Raw genomic sequence first — 16,679 nt, 5'->3', positions numbered from 1 at the left:
CTATAAATACCAAATTAAGTATGTAAAAATCTGAATCTACGGATTACATTTACATATTATATTATCTCTTGGTGATCAAGTAATGATCTTTTGCATGATATGGATCAGGTAATGATCAGATGCATTCACATTAAGTCATAATAGGATCGAGCAGATGATCCATTTCTGTTTATACAGATTGGCAACCTGATATAAATCATGTTTTGTTAAGTATTAATTGAACTGATTGAGACATTTCCTCTCATGGCATGACTTCTGCTTTCATGGCTTTTGAAACAATACTTATACCGATTTGAACAAGCAAGAGAGGCATCATAATCAATTATATAATGTCCTGAGGTTGGAATATCCCCAAATTTCCTCAATTTATTATATTTGCACTATTTGATAGTTGTAATTGAATTGTTGGGCGAAGATCATTCTTCTCATTATTGTTTTGCTATGACTTTGGCGTGCTTCGTCTATATACTCGTATACCGAAACATAATCCACAGTTCATCTTATCTCTTCCTTACGAAAACTGTCAAAATATTTTATATTCTCTTTTAATATCATCTCCTATCTGATTTCTATCATCAATATGATCTTATTGTGTAATAACCCCAATAGGTTATAACTTCTTCAAACACCAAAAATCTTTATACTTTAGTTGTTAGACATTTCGTCAAACACTTTGCAAGCAAGGGGTGATATAACTTTTTAGATTGCTACAGTGATTCCTGTTTGAATTTGCCTCAAAGAGAATGCTTACAAAAGACTCCAAATTGTCTAAACAATAACCTAACATAAATATGCAACTAATTTTGGCAATAGTGAATGCATATATGAGTTCTAATCATGAAAATGATCACCTTCAGCCAACTGGTATTTTAACAAACAGTTGGTATGCAAGCTAATTGGTTGATAAGAAATGATATATTAACGCTCAAAGACAACTATTAATGACCAGCAATTGTATCTCCTTGATTGAGAATGAGTATCCAATACAATATTCATACTAAGTTAGCCAAGACCCTTGGCATTTACAAAGATATCAAAATATGATGATTGCTGATAAAGTAATATGCACCTACAGCTGCCAATGAAAACTAATGCAATACTAAATATCTAACTTCAATACTCCCCTACAACAATACGCTAATCACATGCATGATTAAATACAACTAAAACCATGGATTGCTGATACCATTGTGAGAAATGTAAAAATGAATGATGTATCTATTAATGAATGATAGGTTTGATACGAAATGATAGTTACAACAGCACTCTATAGTGAAAGGCAACTATGAAAATACACATCGAACCTGGCATATGAAGTCGCCTTAGAGAATAGATGTATTGCAATACCACTGAATAGAAAATAACCTCCTCAAGTGCCCAAGTTGTGCCTCTCTAGCTGCCGCCCTTGATTGTAGATGGCTGTAATAATTTTCTTTGCTTTTTCGAATTTGCTTGTTCGGATTGCTTTTTTCGGACTGCTTTTTTCAGACCGCTCTTTCAGACTGCTTTTTGCACCTGCTTTTTTCGGGTCTGCTTTTTGTACTCAAATATTTTTTCTCAATGTAGCACAAATAGAAGACTGAAGTATCTTCCTCCTAGCTGCAATAATTCAAGTGATATTTCACACCCACAAAATTGTGTACCAATTGAGAGTTTTCGTTCTCAATGCCCAGTTGTGACTATTGCAGAAACCCTAGGCTCCACAATGCACATCAACAAACATCAACATCAACAACAACAAATCTAGATGATCAGAATGAAGCCCGGGATGCCTATTTATTCTTTTTTTTCCACTTTCTCCAGAAACTTCTAGAACATTATTTTATTTTATCTATTAAGTGACTTTATAAAATATTTTATAATTCAAGTCACTTTATTAAATTAATTAAATATAAAGTTACCTTTTTAATATCTATTTATTTGATAACTTTATAAATAATTAACTTAATACCACTTATTTATTTAATTAAAATAATTAATTAGTCATCCTCATAAAATATTCATTATTTTGGACAACCTAATTAATTAAATTAATTAAATCAAATTGCCTCCAAAATGGGGACATGACATATTGTAGTGATTAACTCTATCTGATTTGTATTGTTGTCCTATTCTTCTTGATGAATCTCCCCGTTCAGATTTATCTATATAATCGATGACATCTTCTTATTTCAATTATTGATTGTCACTGGTCCTCACTTGTGTTAATAGTCTTGACTCGATTATCACCTTCTCCACTCTATTTTCTCTTATTGATACCTTGTGTAGTGTCAATAACTGATTGATATCCAATATATAGATTTACTGATACACTTATTCTATTAATGACGATACTCAACTTAAGGCCAGGATATTGATCAACATAATTAATTGATCCTTAAGTAATAGATGCCATCATGATTATCTGTTGATGAGTAATCCTTATCATTTGCATCTACCTTCAGTAGTCATTCCAATCCATTCCTATGACTATAATTAAGATCGTATATCAGCTCTGGGCCTATAAATTAGTGTTATACTAGCTTCCAGAAATTCCGTGTATAAATTGAGATATAGACTGTATTCATTGACTAGTTACACTATTCATAATGTCCATCCTTTGAAAAATTCTAATTCTGCTCATATTCTTCTCTTCTGGTCCATCACTGACTTTATATTGAAACTTTTGTGCATCTTAGTTGTGTTCACTCCAAACATGCTTGCTGGGAACTTTCTGCAATACAACAGTTATGAACAGATAGTTTGTTTGTGAAAAGATATCAGATTATTTTATCAAAACTGGCCCAAACCTTCCTAGAGTAACCAGTGGCTCAAAAAACCTTGTATGTTCACAATTAATAAACCCTCAATGGAGGGATATGAATGTAGATAGCATGTATTAGATGTTTCAATTACTTGCAGAGGATCATGTTGAGCTTTAGACGTGGATTCAATATGCAAAGGACTGAATTTACTATCACAGACTGAACAATTGGCCAGTGAGTCTGATCATGGGTATGTTCTGATCGTACATGGTGTTGTGAAGGTGATATGAGCCTAAGCATGTGTGTGGGGAAGGTTCCCTGACACTACTAAGTGGATGGAAGGTAGTAGATCTGAAGGTAAGCCCATAAAATGATTGTCTCAATGATAAGACTTGTGACTGTTCCAATAACAGTAAAACTGTGGCTTTGGTTTGCATATGTCCAATGAAGCTAATGTGACGTGACATGACTCATTCCCTTACTTGCGGTTGACTTGGATCCTCTCCATCCTTGTTGTCTTCTAGCAGATGCTTCTCTCGCAGCGGTATTGGGTTCCTGTGCTTATTGTAATTAGATTATTTATTGTATGTGTTTGGACGTTTTCTTGCCTTATCTGCAGTTTGATGAAGGCCTGTCCTTATGCCATCTCTCTTTCTATTTTTCTTGATGTTTGCCACTGGTGTATAAAGTGGACCGAGTGTCGATATCTTGCCGTGCTCCTATTGGGAGGGGTTTTAATGTTGTCAGTCAGAATAAAATATATATCAGAATATCCGAATGCCCCTAGTTTTGCATTCACACCAAATTCAGTGCACGAGGAATATAAAGTATTGTAGGAATTGGCTTCGTCCATTTTTATGTCTCTTGCTTTTTTGATAATCCTCTTGAGGACGTCTTATTTATTTATTTATATTTGTGTATATGTCGGGAATGGTCATGACCTCAAGAAATGGGTCACGACTGTTGTCTTTATTACATTTAGATATCTAATACATATATTTTGTAAACTGATTATTTCTTATGTATATTTATAATAATTATAAATGGTATATGACATATTATTGTGTATTTATTATAGATCATACAATAATATTTGATGCATATTATATTGATATATTAATACATTTATTTATAATAATATGTTACATTTGATAAAATATATTTTACTAATTATTAAATTAATAAATTAGTAAAATCATATTAATTAAGTATTATTTAAATTCTATAGGAGGAAAATAGGGGACATGACAAATTAATGCTCCCTCATTTGGTGTTCGGGTACTTGTAGATCTAAAGATCATTCCAGCACTCAGATTTATAAGTTACATTCATTGCCTTCTCATGTGCAGGTCGGGTACTTCAGAGTTGAAGAAAATTCAAACATTCAGATTTGAACACATAGTTTTTCATTGCCATTATAATTCAGATTCAATCTAGAACCTCTCTTATCCTAACCTGTAGATCATATAGAAAATAAAACTATATCAGTCTGATAAGAAGTTTGATGTCATTTACACTCTGTTCAAAAGTTGTACATAAAAATCATTGCCAAAGCTGATCATCGAAACATGTCTTTCTCTGTTTTCACCCGACACCAACAAATGGCAAAACAAAGAATAATAATAATATGAATGCCGAAGATGAACCAGCATATTACCATGACCGGCAGTAAAATAATAACAGGCGATAACTCCTTTTTCTCTATAAAAAAACAACTATAATATCATATGAAAGACAAAAGATATGAAACTGTCAGCGTGGATAATAGTCCACGAGCTGATAACAAGGATGCCCAGTCAGAAGTAAAAACACAAACCCTGAAATAGAAAACAAACGGTGCCAGAAAGAAGGAAAATGACACATACACACACACCATAGACAGTTTGATGAGATACAAGAAACTCTCGATAATCACGTAGACTGAGCAGCAAGCAAAACACTAATGTAATGTCCCCGATTTTGGGCAGGTCTACGCAGTTGATGGAGTTAGCTTGTCATAGCGACCCTCGTGACCTAACAGGGTGTTTTGGAGGTCTCAGTTGTGGACTTACTATTTTTAGGTTTATTTTCAGCAGTTGCTATTTTTGGTAGTGCAGTGGGTGGCTTCAGCAATTGGTCGTCATCTGCAGTTAATAAAGTAATAAATTGCATGAGCTCTTATTTATTTATTAATCATTGAGTTGCATTATTATAATAATGACTTTGAGAAATATTTCTTAAAAAGCGAGTTGGAAATTTTCTAGTGTTGAGTTCTTTTGGAAAACTTCCACAATTTCTGAAGTGGGGTTATAAGGAAACTTTGGCCAACGAAAACTTATAAAGAGAGCTCATTTCATTGGGAAAGACACACTAGAATATATATTTGCTTTTTGTGCCTTTGTGACTTTTTCCTGATTTATGACTTGTGAGCCCTTGCTGAAGTATAAGGGTTTTGTATAAGAAGTTCTTGGCAATTGTGCTGAAGTATACAATTGGCCAACTTTCTTCTACTGTATCTTTTGTATCTAGGGAGAATCAACATTCTTCTGCTGTAATCACTGTGGCTATAGAGATTGATATTTTGAAAGAAAATTGACTACGTTCATGTTGCATACCTCTAATTGATTTTGACATTCGATTGGGAGATTGCAAGTCTGCTGTTCGTAAATGTGGTAGTTTTTCATTTGGCAATTGAGGCTGGGCGAGTTTTGGGCCGAGAGTATTTGCTGGAGGTTGTGCGTCATTGTTGTGATGGTCTGCGGATTATTGGTAGACACATGAGGACTCCATCTCCTTCCACGTGAGCAACTAGAGGTTGCGAGTTGGGTTTGAAGCTACTGCTGATGCTGTCAATTGAAGCCGACAATACATCCCGAGTTCCTATGTTATTTACCCTCAGAGGGCTGATTGCATATTCAACATTGATGCGAGTCTGCTATTGGACCTAATTTGCGTTGTAGTTGGAGGTGGTAACTACTTTCCATGTTGGCATTCAGATTTCCTGTGATTGGTGAACACTATGCAATTGTATTTGAGTGCGTGGCTGCCTAGATTAACATCATTTGGAGGCTGCAATTGATGGTGTAGCTAGACACCCATTGTGAGATCATTGTCAGGTTCGCAGTCTGAATTAAATAATAATTGCTTATTGTGCAGTAAATATTGCGATGATATTTGTGAAACTTGTTATTTTCACAATTTGGTTTTCACTCAACTCTTGTGATTCTTATTTCCTTGACATAATATTTGCAAGAATAGTTTTAGTCGCAAGCTGATCATTATTTCAGAACTGGATATTGTTGTTTGGTATTTATTATGGTAAAATGTTAAGGGCCAAAATCAACTAAAATTCGTGAGTGGTTGTGCATCTTTTGATAAGGTGACTAAGATTTACAAAATGTTTGACGAAATGTTAAACTCTTGATTAGCCAAGTAAATTGATGTTTGTTAAGGATATAATCGGCTAAGGGTTTTTACAACTAAGAATAGCAAGAAGGTGGTTAAATGAAAACAATAATTTGCATATAATTGAGGCCATGATGAATATGACAGTAGCAGCTTATGAACATGTATAACTAAAGGATTTCTATTTCTGCTATTGTCTTCAACACTCTCTCTTAGCAAGAGAGAGAGATCTTTAGAGTATCTTCTCATGACAGGTGCACATGTTTGTGACCAACAATAATGTCAACATAGTAATGTTTGCGACCAACGATAACAGTGAAAGATTGTTCTCTCATAACAATAAACAAGATCAATTAAAAGTTATAAGATATTCACCATAGCTACTCCTAAGAGGGTTAAAGACAAGGATACGACTTCCACCATAGCCACTCATAGAGGTGGACTCTGCATGCCTGCACATAGAGGGTGAAATAAGTTCTTGCACTTCAATCTTTTCCCAGAAAAGAATGCACTTCCACCATGCCTACTCGTAGAGGGTGGATCCACCATGCCTACTCACATTGGGTAGAATAAGGGATTACACCTCAGAGTTCTCCAAGAGAGAATATACTCCAACCATATCTACTTGCAGAGGGTGGATCCATCATGCCTACTCGCAAATGATGGAACAAGAATCTCACCTTGAACTTCTCTTACAAAGAAGAACTCAAAAGGAATGAAATGAATCACTAGAGCTGAGACTCTCTCTCAGCAAGAACATCGTTCTCCAAATGCCAAGCTTATCCGGGAAGTAGCAAAGCTTCACTCTTGGAAGTGGTTTGGTGAGAATGCCTGGAACTTGCTCTACTATAGAAATATACTTCAGCTCAATAGCGCTTTTCTGAACTATATTGGAAAACTTGATGTAATCAAGCCACTTTTCATTCCACATTTGCTTAGAGTTCTCTTTTGTCAAATTTACACATTCTGGAGTCTTTGTACTTTGAATTTTTTATAATAATTGGGTGTAAATTGAGGAGGACCTTCCCATCTACATCCTTGATTGACTTTGTTTTTGTGTCAAAATGCTTGGCGCATTCCCACACATATTAAGGTTCCTAGGTTGTCGTTGGAAAGGTGTAAACTAAGTGACTATTACTTCTCTTGATTCGTAGCATATTCTCTTGACTAGATGTATCAATCCTTTGTAGAAAATCGGCCATATCAACATGATCAATCTCTATTATCTTTGATTCTATTGAATGAAGATGAAACCTAAGATGGAGAAGCATGTGCCAACTCTTTGTCATATTGGTATTTCATCTTGCCTTTTCCTTTCGAAGGTGAGGATCCTTGGACATGTCATGATTTAGAGAATTTGTTGTAACATGAAAGTTCCAAAGGGTGAAAACATCTAATAGGATCGGATTCAGAAGGGCTTTTGGGATTTGAACAACAATGGTGGATCTATGAAGGATAAGTGTTTAAAGTATGATTTAGATATTTTTTTGAACACTTAGGTAGGCTAGAAATCATTCAAACAACTTGTTTTCTGGGCAATCATGACCAAAACTGGGTTTTTCAAGGTGGATTGCATGTGGGCAAATTATGGCCTCTTGGTTTTGAATGACTAAGAATGCAAGTAAATGTGGCTTGAAAGCTTGCGATGTTTTGATTGTTATTATTGTATTGTGTATTGAAGCCATTTTACAATCTGTATGTGTTATATATAATATTGAATGAAACTCCATATTCCTTGTTTCTTAGAGTTTCATAAATGAATCATTTTCTCACATTTGCAACTTGGCCACACATAACATGAGAGCATAGATATGGGTTGATTTAGATCTGATATTTGGGTCAGCTCTTTACTTGCAGAAGGGGTAGATCTTATAATTGGGGCAATCAATAGGAGAGATGATGTCAAAGGAATCCATATTTGATTTGATACAAAATTCTTCAATAATACAAAATGAGTGGAAATTTTACATTGTGGGAGGAATAATAGTCAATGTTTCATTCCCACTTGAACCTTCTTTAGAGGGGAGATGTTCCATTTTGAAATAATCTAAGACAATTTTTGAATTTTCATGTGCAGATAAGTATTCTTATCTTTTACATTTATTTCTCTTATTTGTAATTTTATGCATACTATAATGGTTATTTGCCTTGCTCTTTTCCTTTATGTTTGAAGATGTTCTTATAGGAAAAGAAAGTTGGTACTTTACACATGCTACCAGATGTTGTGCAAACTCAATCTAATGATAGTAGCTCCAAAGACCCTGATGATCAAGATGGACAAAGTGAGGCTCTTGAAGCAAATGTCTTTGATGATTGAGATTATGAGATCCTTCTACATTAAGAGGGAGTATGACATGTCTTCTAAAGCAATGCAGGAGCTTAGAAGATTGATACTTAGAGGGAGTTTAGAAATACATGTGTGTAACTGCATGATTTTGATGGGCCTACTCTTGAGTTCATCATGAGGAATTATTGACTCATCACTAGAAAAACAAAAGATTGATATCAGATTCAAAGTGAGTTCGATAGGAATCCTTGGGTGAAGAGAGCTTCTAACAAAGTAACTACATGATTGGACTTCCTAGGGTCATTGTTCAAAAAGAGAAATTTTGAGATGCAATCCTTTGTGGATGATATCTTCTCTATGAGGAGAAGTTCCAAGTGAAATTCTTTGTAATGTACTCTCCTCTATGAGAGAGAAATATTAGGTAAAAACCCTTGTTCCACCCTCTGGTAGCAACTATGGTGGGCCCACCCTCTGACTTGATTCATGGTGGATATCATGTGAGTTACTACATGATGCTGTTTTGATTATGCCATGAAAGGTGACAATCTTTCATTGATGTATATATTTAGAGGGGAGCTATTGAAAGATGATCTTATCAATAGTTAGACTTGTTATCATAACAAATTACATTAAGTTGTTGTCCCGGAGTGCCAGAAGTTATGATAACAAATAGAAGGTAACTATTGTAAGGTGATGATCTTATCAATAGTTGACCTATCTCCTAACACCAAAATGTGTTGGAGCAAGTGTTATCTTGGTTCTTCGGGCCGGATTTTGCTGAACACCATGAAAATCAATTTGTTATGGTTCTTTGGGCTGGATCTTGCTGGACACCATAATTTACATCTATCATAGACCACATTTAAGGTGGTATTCAAATCTCGTATTATAATTGCTGAAATCCTCTCCTTGCTAAAGAGGGAGCATTTTGAAATTTAGCCTCATAGTGAATTAAAGCAAATTCTATATGTAATATATATATATATTTGTTTTGATGGATTTATGTTGATATCCTCATATATGTCATTCAAGGAATATCATTCTGAGTCAATATCTCTTCATATACTTGAGAGTATAAGGTGTTCTACAAATCCTCCCTAGCTAAGAGGGAGTGTTAAAGTTGTAGCATCAATCGGATAAATTTGATCTGAGATACATTGTTATTATTGGTAAATCATCATTTTCTATATATATGCATATTCAAGTAATAATAATATATATTATTATATAAAGTATATAATATACATATTATAGTATAGACACACACACACACACACACACACACATACACACACACACATATATACACACGGATATACATATTATATTAATTATTATGAAATATATGTATTAATTAAATGATGATTAAACCTTGGAGACATGTCTCTTTCTTTCAAGAGACATCTCCTCCTCTCATATTCATATGAGATCCAAATTTGCATTTGGAAGATATCTATAACAATGACAATATTATTACATTTGCAGAAAAGATTGATGTTACTTAACACAAATCACACTTTTTCAATGCGTTTACATGTTGGGATGGAAAGCTATATGCAGACCGGGCATTTTGGGACAACAAGTTTTTTTAAAATGCTGTGTAAATAGCAATAAAAGAGCAGATTGGACTTTTCCAGCCACTTTACACATTACACAAAATGCCCAAGTGCATAATTGCTCTTTTCTCATGCATTTACACATTGCTTCTTTGCATAAAACGTTCAGTTCTCAAGCCATTCACACTTTTTGAGTGCATTTACACATTGCATTTTGCTTAAATGCCCACTCACGGTTGTGTGAAAATGCAAGCAAGTTGGTCACACTTTTTAAGGGGGATATTTGCAATTACCTGCAAATGGGCAAATTGCGGTTTTCAAAATGAAATGCATATTTAAAAAACCATGCAAAACTGCCTAGCCAAGTAGTTTTTGGTGTGGTTTTGAGGGTGAAATACACATTGCATATTGAAGAAACATTAGATCCAGTATGCAATTGGCCTCCAAAAATGTGATTTGCTTAAAATCAGACGTTTTAGATGCAAATGCATATTAAATTAAGCTTAATCATACTTTTAAAGGGCATTTGGATATTTGATTAGATGCATATGTAAATGACTTATAAAAACTTGGTTCTTTTCACTTGACTTTTAATTTGCACATATCTAATCGATTCACTCATTTAGTTGAATCACGTTTTTTGGGGTCCATTGCATATTACATATGACATTTTTATGTGTTGTGTAAATGGGTTGAAAAAGTGCACTTTTCACTTAAGTGATCCAAGTTATAAAATAAAGTGCACGTATAATGTCTAAATAGATTTAAAAGGTGCACTTTATAACTTAAGTCGCTTGAGTTATAACTTAAAAGATCAAAAAGTGCAACTTAAACACACATTTTAAATTGTTTTTAAGTTATAAATATCAAAAAGTGCAACAAAACATCAAAATATAAGGTTTAATATTTAAAATATGCAATCAGGGTTCTAAAGTCCAATTACATATGCACTTAAACCTTAATATCTTTTGATTGACAACTCTGATTAAGTTCTAAGATAGCTCAAAACGAGGGCGTGACCAAAAACAATAGATTAAAGGACACAAAAAGATCAAAACAATCCAAATAAACACGCTAAATCGCAAAAAAAACTTTGAAGGCCTCAAAGATCAAGTATATGATACTAGATTTGACAATTCCAATCAAGCTTTCAAAAACAAAAGCAACTTGATGAGAACCTTCAAATAAAAAGACTGCTAATATGAATTGGGAAAGATTAATTGACCAATTTTTGCCAAATCATATGTTGAGTTAACTTAGAGAAATTTGAAACTTAATTGGCAAAGTCTTGTAGTGTTGCATCTATTTTGTAATCGCAAAATGAAGGACAACATGACCATCACCTTATTATTCTTCCACTGAGTTTTCCCTGCATCATCAAATGACTCTGCAACATCAGAATTTACATAGTCTAATAGATCATTTTCCTCAACAGCAATCAAAACTTTTGGTTTCAGAAAGCAAAATTTGATGACCCCTCTAACCTGTTTTCAACTTACAGCCCATTCACCATTTTCACCCATTGGATGATGAAACTAAAATTATCAAGAAGTGAAAGAAGATTAGGTTGATTAAACTTCTCGTTCGAGATCGGAATACTTCAAACCCGCTTTGGTACCATGTTAAATTTTAGAACATCAAATAAGGAGAAATAGAAGGAGTAGTATGAAAGCAATACAATAACTCAACAAAATTAAAATATTCTGGAAAAAAACCCTCCTCAGCGAGGGAAACAACCCAGCCCACCAAAAGATCCTTTTTATGGAAATCTTCAATCAATTACAAAATTTCTGCACTTGCACTTGATAATGTATCTTCAAAAACTTAATGATTATATAATATCAGACATAGTGATCCCAATACACTGAATTGAAAATAAAATCTCTCTCACGCACATGCACGCGTGCACATACACGCACGGACGCACGAACGCACACACACACACCCACACATGCACACACGCACCTGCACACACCCACACACCCACACATGCACCCACCCACACCCACACATGCACACATGCACACAAACACACACCCGTGCACACACACACACCCCCACACACACGCACATGCACACGCACACGCACACACATGCGCACACACATGTATATGTATGTTTCACCAACTGAAACTGGACTACTCAAACCTTAATAAACTCCACACGATTATGCAAATCCGTCTAACTTATAGCATGTGTTCTTCACCATAACAAGACAGATAATAATAGTAATAAATGTTAATAGTCCCTCAACATCAAATGCTGAATATATATCTGAAACTCTTGTTCGAAATTTATACAGAAAAATCATTGCCAAAGCTGATCATCAAAACATGTCTTTCTCCGTTTTCACCCACACACCAACAAATGACAAAACAAAGAATAATAATAATATGAATGCCGAAGATGAAGTGGCATAAGACCACGAACGGGATAAAATAATAACTGATGATGATTCCTTTTTCTTTATTAAAAACAGACAATAATATCAGATGACAGATGAAAGATATGAAACTATCAATGTGAATAATAGTCCACGCGCTGATGACAAGGATGCCCAGTCAGAAGTAAAAACACAAACCATGAAAAAGAAAATGAACAGTTCTAAAAAGAAGAAAAATGACACAAACACACCATAGACTGTTTGTAGGATACAAGGAACTCTTGATAATCATGCAGACTGAGCATCGAGCCATAATACAGAGGAGAGCAAGAAGAAGGTTGAATGAAAACAATAATTTGCATATAAATGAGGCTATGATGAATATGACAGCAGGACCTAATGAACAGGTATAACCAGAAGATCTCTATCGCTGCTATTATCTTTAACAGCCCTTTGGTCCACATGGGTTTGTGTACCCTAGATTGTCACAATTGTCACCAGTCGCACACTCAATTAATACTAACTGAAGAAAAATTATACCCCCGTTTATGTGAGTTTATAATATATAATTGAGAGTTCTCAGTGAGTTTTAACCAAAATTGTTGAGAGTTTTGCAAAAAATGTCATTAGGGTCTTTTAGGTGATTATTTCATAGGGTTTTTGGATTGTGAGTACTCTGCAAGTTTTTCAACTATGATAGGGTTGAATGCATTTGTTAGATTTGTTTTATGCTATTTCTTTTTTACCAAGAGGTAGGTTCCTCTTTCCTTTTAAAGAAAATGTAAATATGCATGAAAGACCTTGGCAATTAGTAAATTAGAACTTGGGTGGTCGTAGTCTTCATGCTAATGGATGAAGATGTATAATATGTAGTTTGACTTGAGAAGAGAGAAATGTGAACATAGCAAGAGTAAATGTATTAAAAATAATAAGATATAATTAGCTATCAAATTTGAACCGTACCAGTCATATTTAGCAATATTAATATGAACTCTATGTATAGTATGCTATACACTTTGCGATCTTTCTGTTAGTATATTTGTGGTATCTCCACAGAACACCTTTTTTTTCTCAAAATATTAGATTAACCTTTGAAGACTCAATTCAAGAAAAATATTTGAATTTCAAAAGGATATCCACTCCATTGTTGTATTTATTGAAAAATCATCAATAAGACTTTTTTTGTTGATCTTATGTGTAATCTTTCTACACTATAGATATCTACTGTTCTTAAGGGTTTAGCTTCAAAACAATCAGGGTAATAAACATGATAATTTGTTATTTTTAATGCTTAAGTAAACATCAAATAAATCACATAAGTTATTGAAATTTTAACTACAAAAATAAACTCAACTTTGCAACAATTTTAACCTTGAATTCTTCTTTGTATGCCTTCCAAGGCTTACAACGGAACCTCCACAACTGTCAACTGCAGCTGCATGGAATCATTAATCTATACTGAGTTTTTGAACTTCTATCTTGGATTTTTTTGTTGTAGTAGTCATCTCAAAAATCTTATCTTTCAAAATAGATTTCTTATCTCGCATAGGAAATAACTTGGAAGATGAGTCTAAATCATTAGTGGTTTTCTAAACCTTTTTAGATTTAGTTAACTAAATAGAAGACTTTCACTTCAATTGCTAAAGTGAATAATGAAATATAAATAACTCAAACTACTTGTATGTTCACATTGAACTCGTACAGAAGTTCTAAATTGAGCTTAAATCTCAAGGCACATTCCTAGATGTAGTTATCTCTATGGCTCATTAGAGAAATTGATTTAAACATAAACTTGTGGATCTGCTGTTATGGGATCTATTTATGAGTGAGGCTCTTCATGATAATGATTATTATATCCTGTACTTGTTTCTTGTTACTGCAAAAGTTGTGACGGATAATAATGAGCCTTTCTCTTAGATCATGCTATACTTGTAGGTGATGTGTTGTAGAGAGCTTAGGATGTGTCTTGATATTGTTCTTTTGTCAACAGGGGCATTTGGAGAGCAATGAGGGTGATCCAGAGCTAATAGTTTTTATACCGTAAGTAATTGAGTTTGTTCAACTGATGATTTGTGCGAAACATAAAGGTTAGAATATTTTATTCCCAATAGTTTCTGTCTGATACCCAGTATTTTTGATGCTAATAAGGTTTTAATGTTTGTTTTGTTTGTGGAGATAAAAGAGTTGTTATTAATAGCCACATGGGAAGCGCATGATAGGATTTATGATCATTCTAGTTATTTTTGACATCTCAACCATAAATATTGCTTTCATTCCTTGATTAACAATCTGAACAGCAAACTCAAACTTATGTTCTCATTTCCATTTGGTGAAGCCATATTTATTTAGAACGTTTTTTCTACGTGATATGGTTTTAATGATACATTCTCTAATGAAACAAGATTCCAAAACAGTCCGCTGGACATTCTCTTAAATATGGTGAACTTACATATGTACATGCAAAAATCTTAAGTGAGGGGAAAAGTGCACTTCATAATGTTTAGGAAATTTATAATTTTATTTATAAGTACTAACTTTTTTGGTTCTCAAGGATTTTAAGCTTTTTCTGAGCTGTGTTGCTGGAAAAATCAAGTGGTGAACAAAAGTAGAAACAAGATTGAATGAAAGGTCCTTTGATGATAAAAAATGTAAAATTATTTAGTAAACATGCAAATTTTTTCTTCTCTCTTTTTAGGATGCATAAAATGAGGGAACCCCTTTGTCTTATATTAGTCCACCAAATTACACAAAGCATTATATGGTTTGAAGCAAGCACCAAGAGTATGGTATGAAAGACTACACTCTTACTTAATAAAGACTGGATTTGAAAGGACAAGTGATAATAGTAATGTTTATTTGAAAGCTGAAAATGAAGATAAAATCTTGATTTCTGAAATCTTTGTGGATGACATAATATTTGGAGAAAATGAATCACGAACCAAGCAGAGAGCTGTCATTGTTATTTACATAAAAACCCCATGTTTATACTACTGGGGCTCTCATAGCGGCGGAAACTTGACTCAGCAAACCTCAAAACTACGACAATAGATGTAATTAGTTGAACAAGTTTTTAAGCCAGACTTTGGCAACTTTTGCCAAGTTTGATGCATAGGCATTCCATTGAACAGTTTGTATGCACAGGCATTCCATTGAACAGTTTGAATGCATTCTGCTCTGTTCTGTTTGCACTTTATGAGAGTTTTTGATTAATAGTTAACATATGCTTCATACGTTCAAATATCATTTCTGGACTTAAACACACAAAGCTATTGTGTAATATATGCACAGGAATTTTTTCCTTCATTCTATAATTTTCTATTGCAAAATTATAAATTCAATGAAGTACACAGAGCAGGTTGCTTTCATATGGATATCACTTTCAGCATTGAACATTTAAATGCAGACCTGGCATTAGAAATACTAAACAGGTACAAAGTCGATCCAATTCTATGGTTGTACGGACATGTCTCAGCTTGTTGGAGCACTACTAACAGCATATAGGGAAGACTTAAGTGATATTATTAATTCATTAATGTTTTACGAGTCCTCTCAAAATTGCTATGCCAGGGTTTAAGTCCAAATTGTCAGCAATGAAATTTGTCCTCCCATTTGTCACACACACGTGGTCCCACTATGAAGTGCAAGTCAACATATTATTCATGGCAGGCTCCTCTTTCTTATGGGTGGCTGATATAAAGTAGTGTGGCCGGGAAATTAGTGGTAAAACTTTTGGTATATGCCGACTTAGCTTCTTTGTCCTCTTTTGAACAACCCAATATAAGTGGTGAGACTATGGGCTGCATTCTGCCTGTACCCACAACAAACCCAGCCTAGACCTGGACCCAGTTTGAACCAGATCGGGACCCATGATTTTGCAGTCAAGGATCCAGTAATGTAGCCTAAGTGTTGGAGTCCTATGGATATTAAATGCCTTTCAAGTTTGTTTTCTGTAGAAAATTTAAGATCAAAGTTACATCTGTGTTTATTAAATATATAAAACTATCCCATATATTGAACTTTTCTTATAAAAGCTATCATCCTTCTTTGTGCCATGAATGGCATCTCGTCTCCTATCATCCCAAAACATTTTCTGGTGTTTCCTGCCATACTACTACCAAAAATGCCATGGAACTATGTTTTTACTCCTGCTCTTCCTTTTCATGTCATTACCTTTGCGCTTTTCTTATTTGGGAATGATTTATTGGTTGGAGTTTTATTATATTGCTCATAGAGTCATTTTGAAAACCAGGCAGATATAGCTTATTTGTGTCGAATTCAAATCTTAATATAGAGATTTTAGTTTATACATAATTACTGGGTTTTAT

General features: G+C 34.1%; 1 protein-coding gene across 3 annotated transcripts in view; it reads left to right on the top strand.

Annotated features, from left to right (window-relative positions):
• Positions 1-16,679, top strand: part of LOC149564182 (PITH domain protein (DUF1000)) — a 167,648-nt gene that overhangs the window by 57,951 nt on the left and 93,018 nt on the right. For all 3 annotated transcript variants that reach the window (XR_016364167.1, XM_089827244.1, XM_089827243.1), the window contains one exon: positions 14,345-14,394. Coding sequence is in view for 2 of the 3 variants with exons in the window: in XM_089827244.1 (XP_089683370.1) it covers positions 14,345-14,394 (50 nt within the window). In the remaining variant the exon portion in view is untranslated. The remainder of the gene's footprint in view (positions 1-14,344; positions 14,395-16,679) is intronic.

This window comes from Cupressus sempervirens, chromosome 4, assembly GCF_028749045.1.
Source record: "Cupressus sempervirens isolate cs-2001-9-10 chromosome 4, ASM2874904v1, whole genome shotgun sequence".
Lineage (NCBI taxonomy): Eukaryota > Viridiplantae > Streptophyta > Pinopsida > Cupressales > Cupressaceae > Cupressus > Cupressus sempervirens.
The sequence above is the reverse complement of the archived record's forward strand: the minus strand, read 5'-3'. Positions and strand labels throughout refer to the sequence as shown.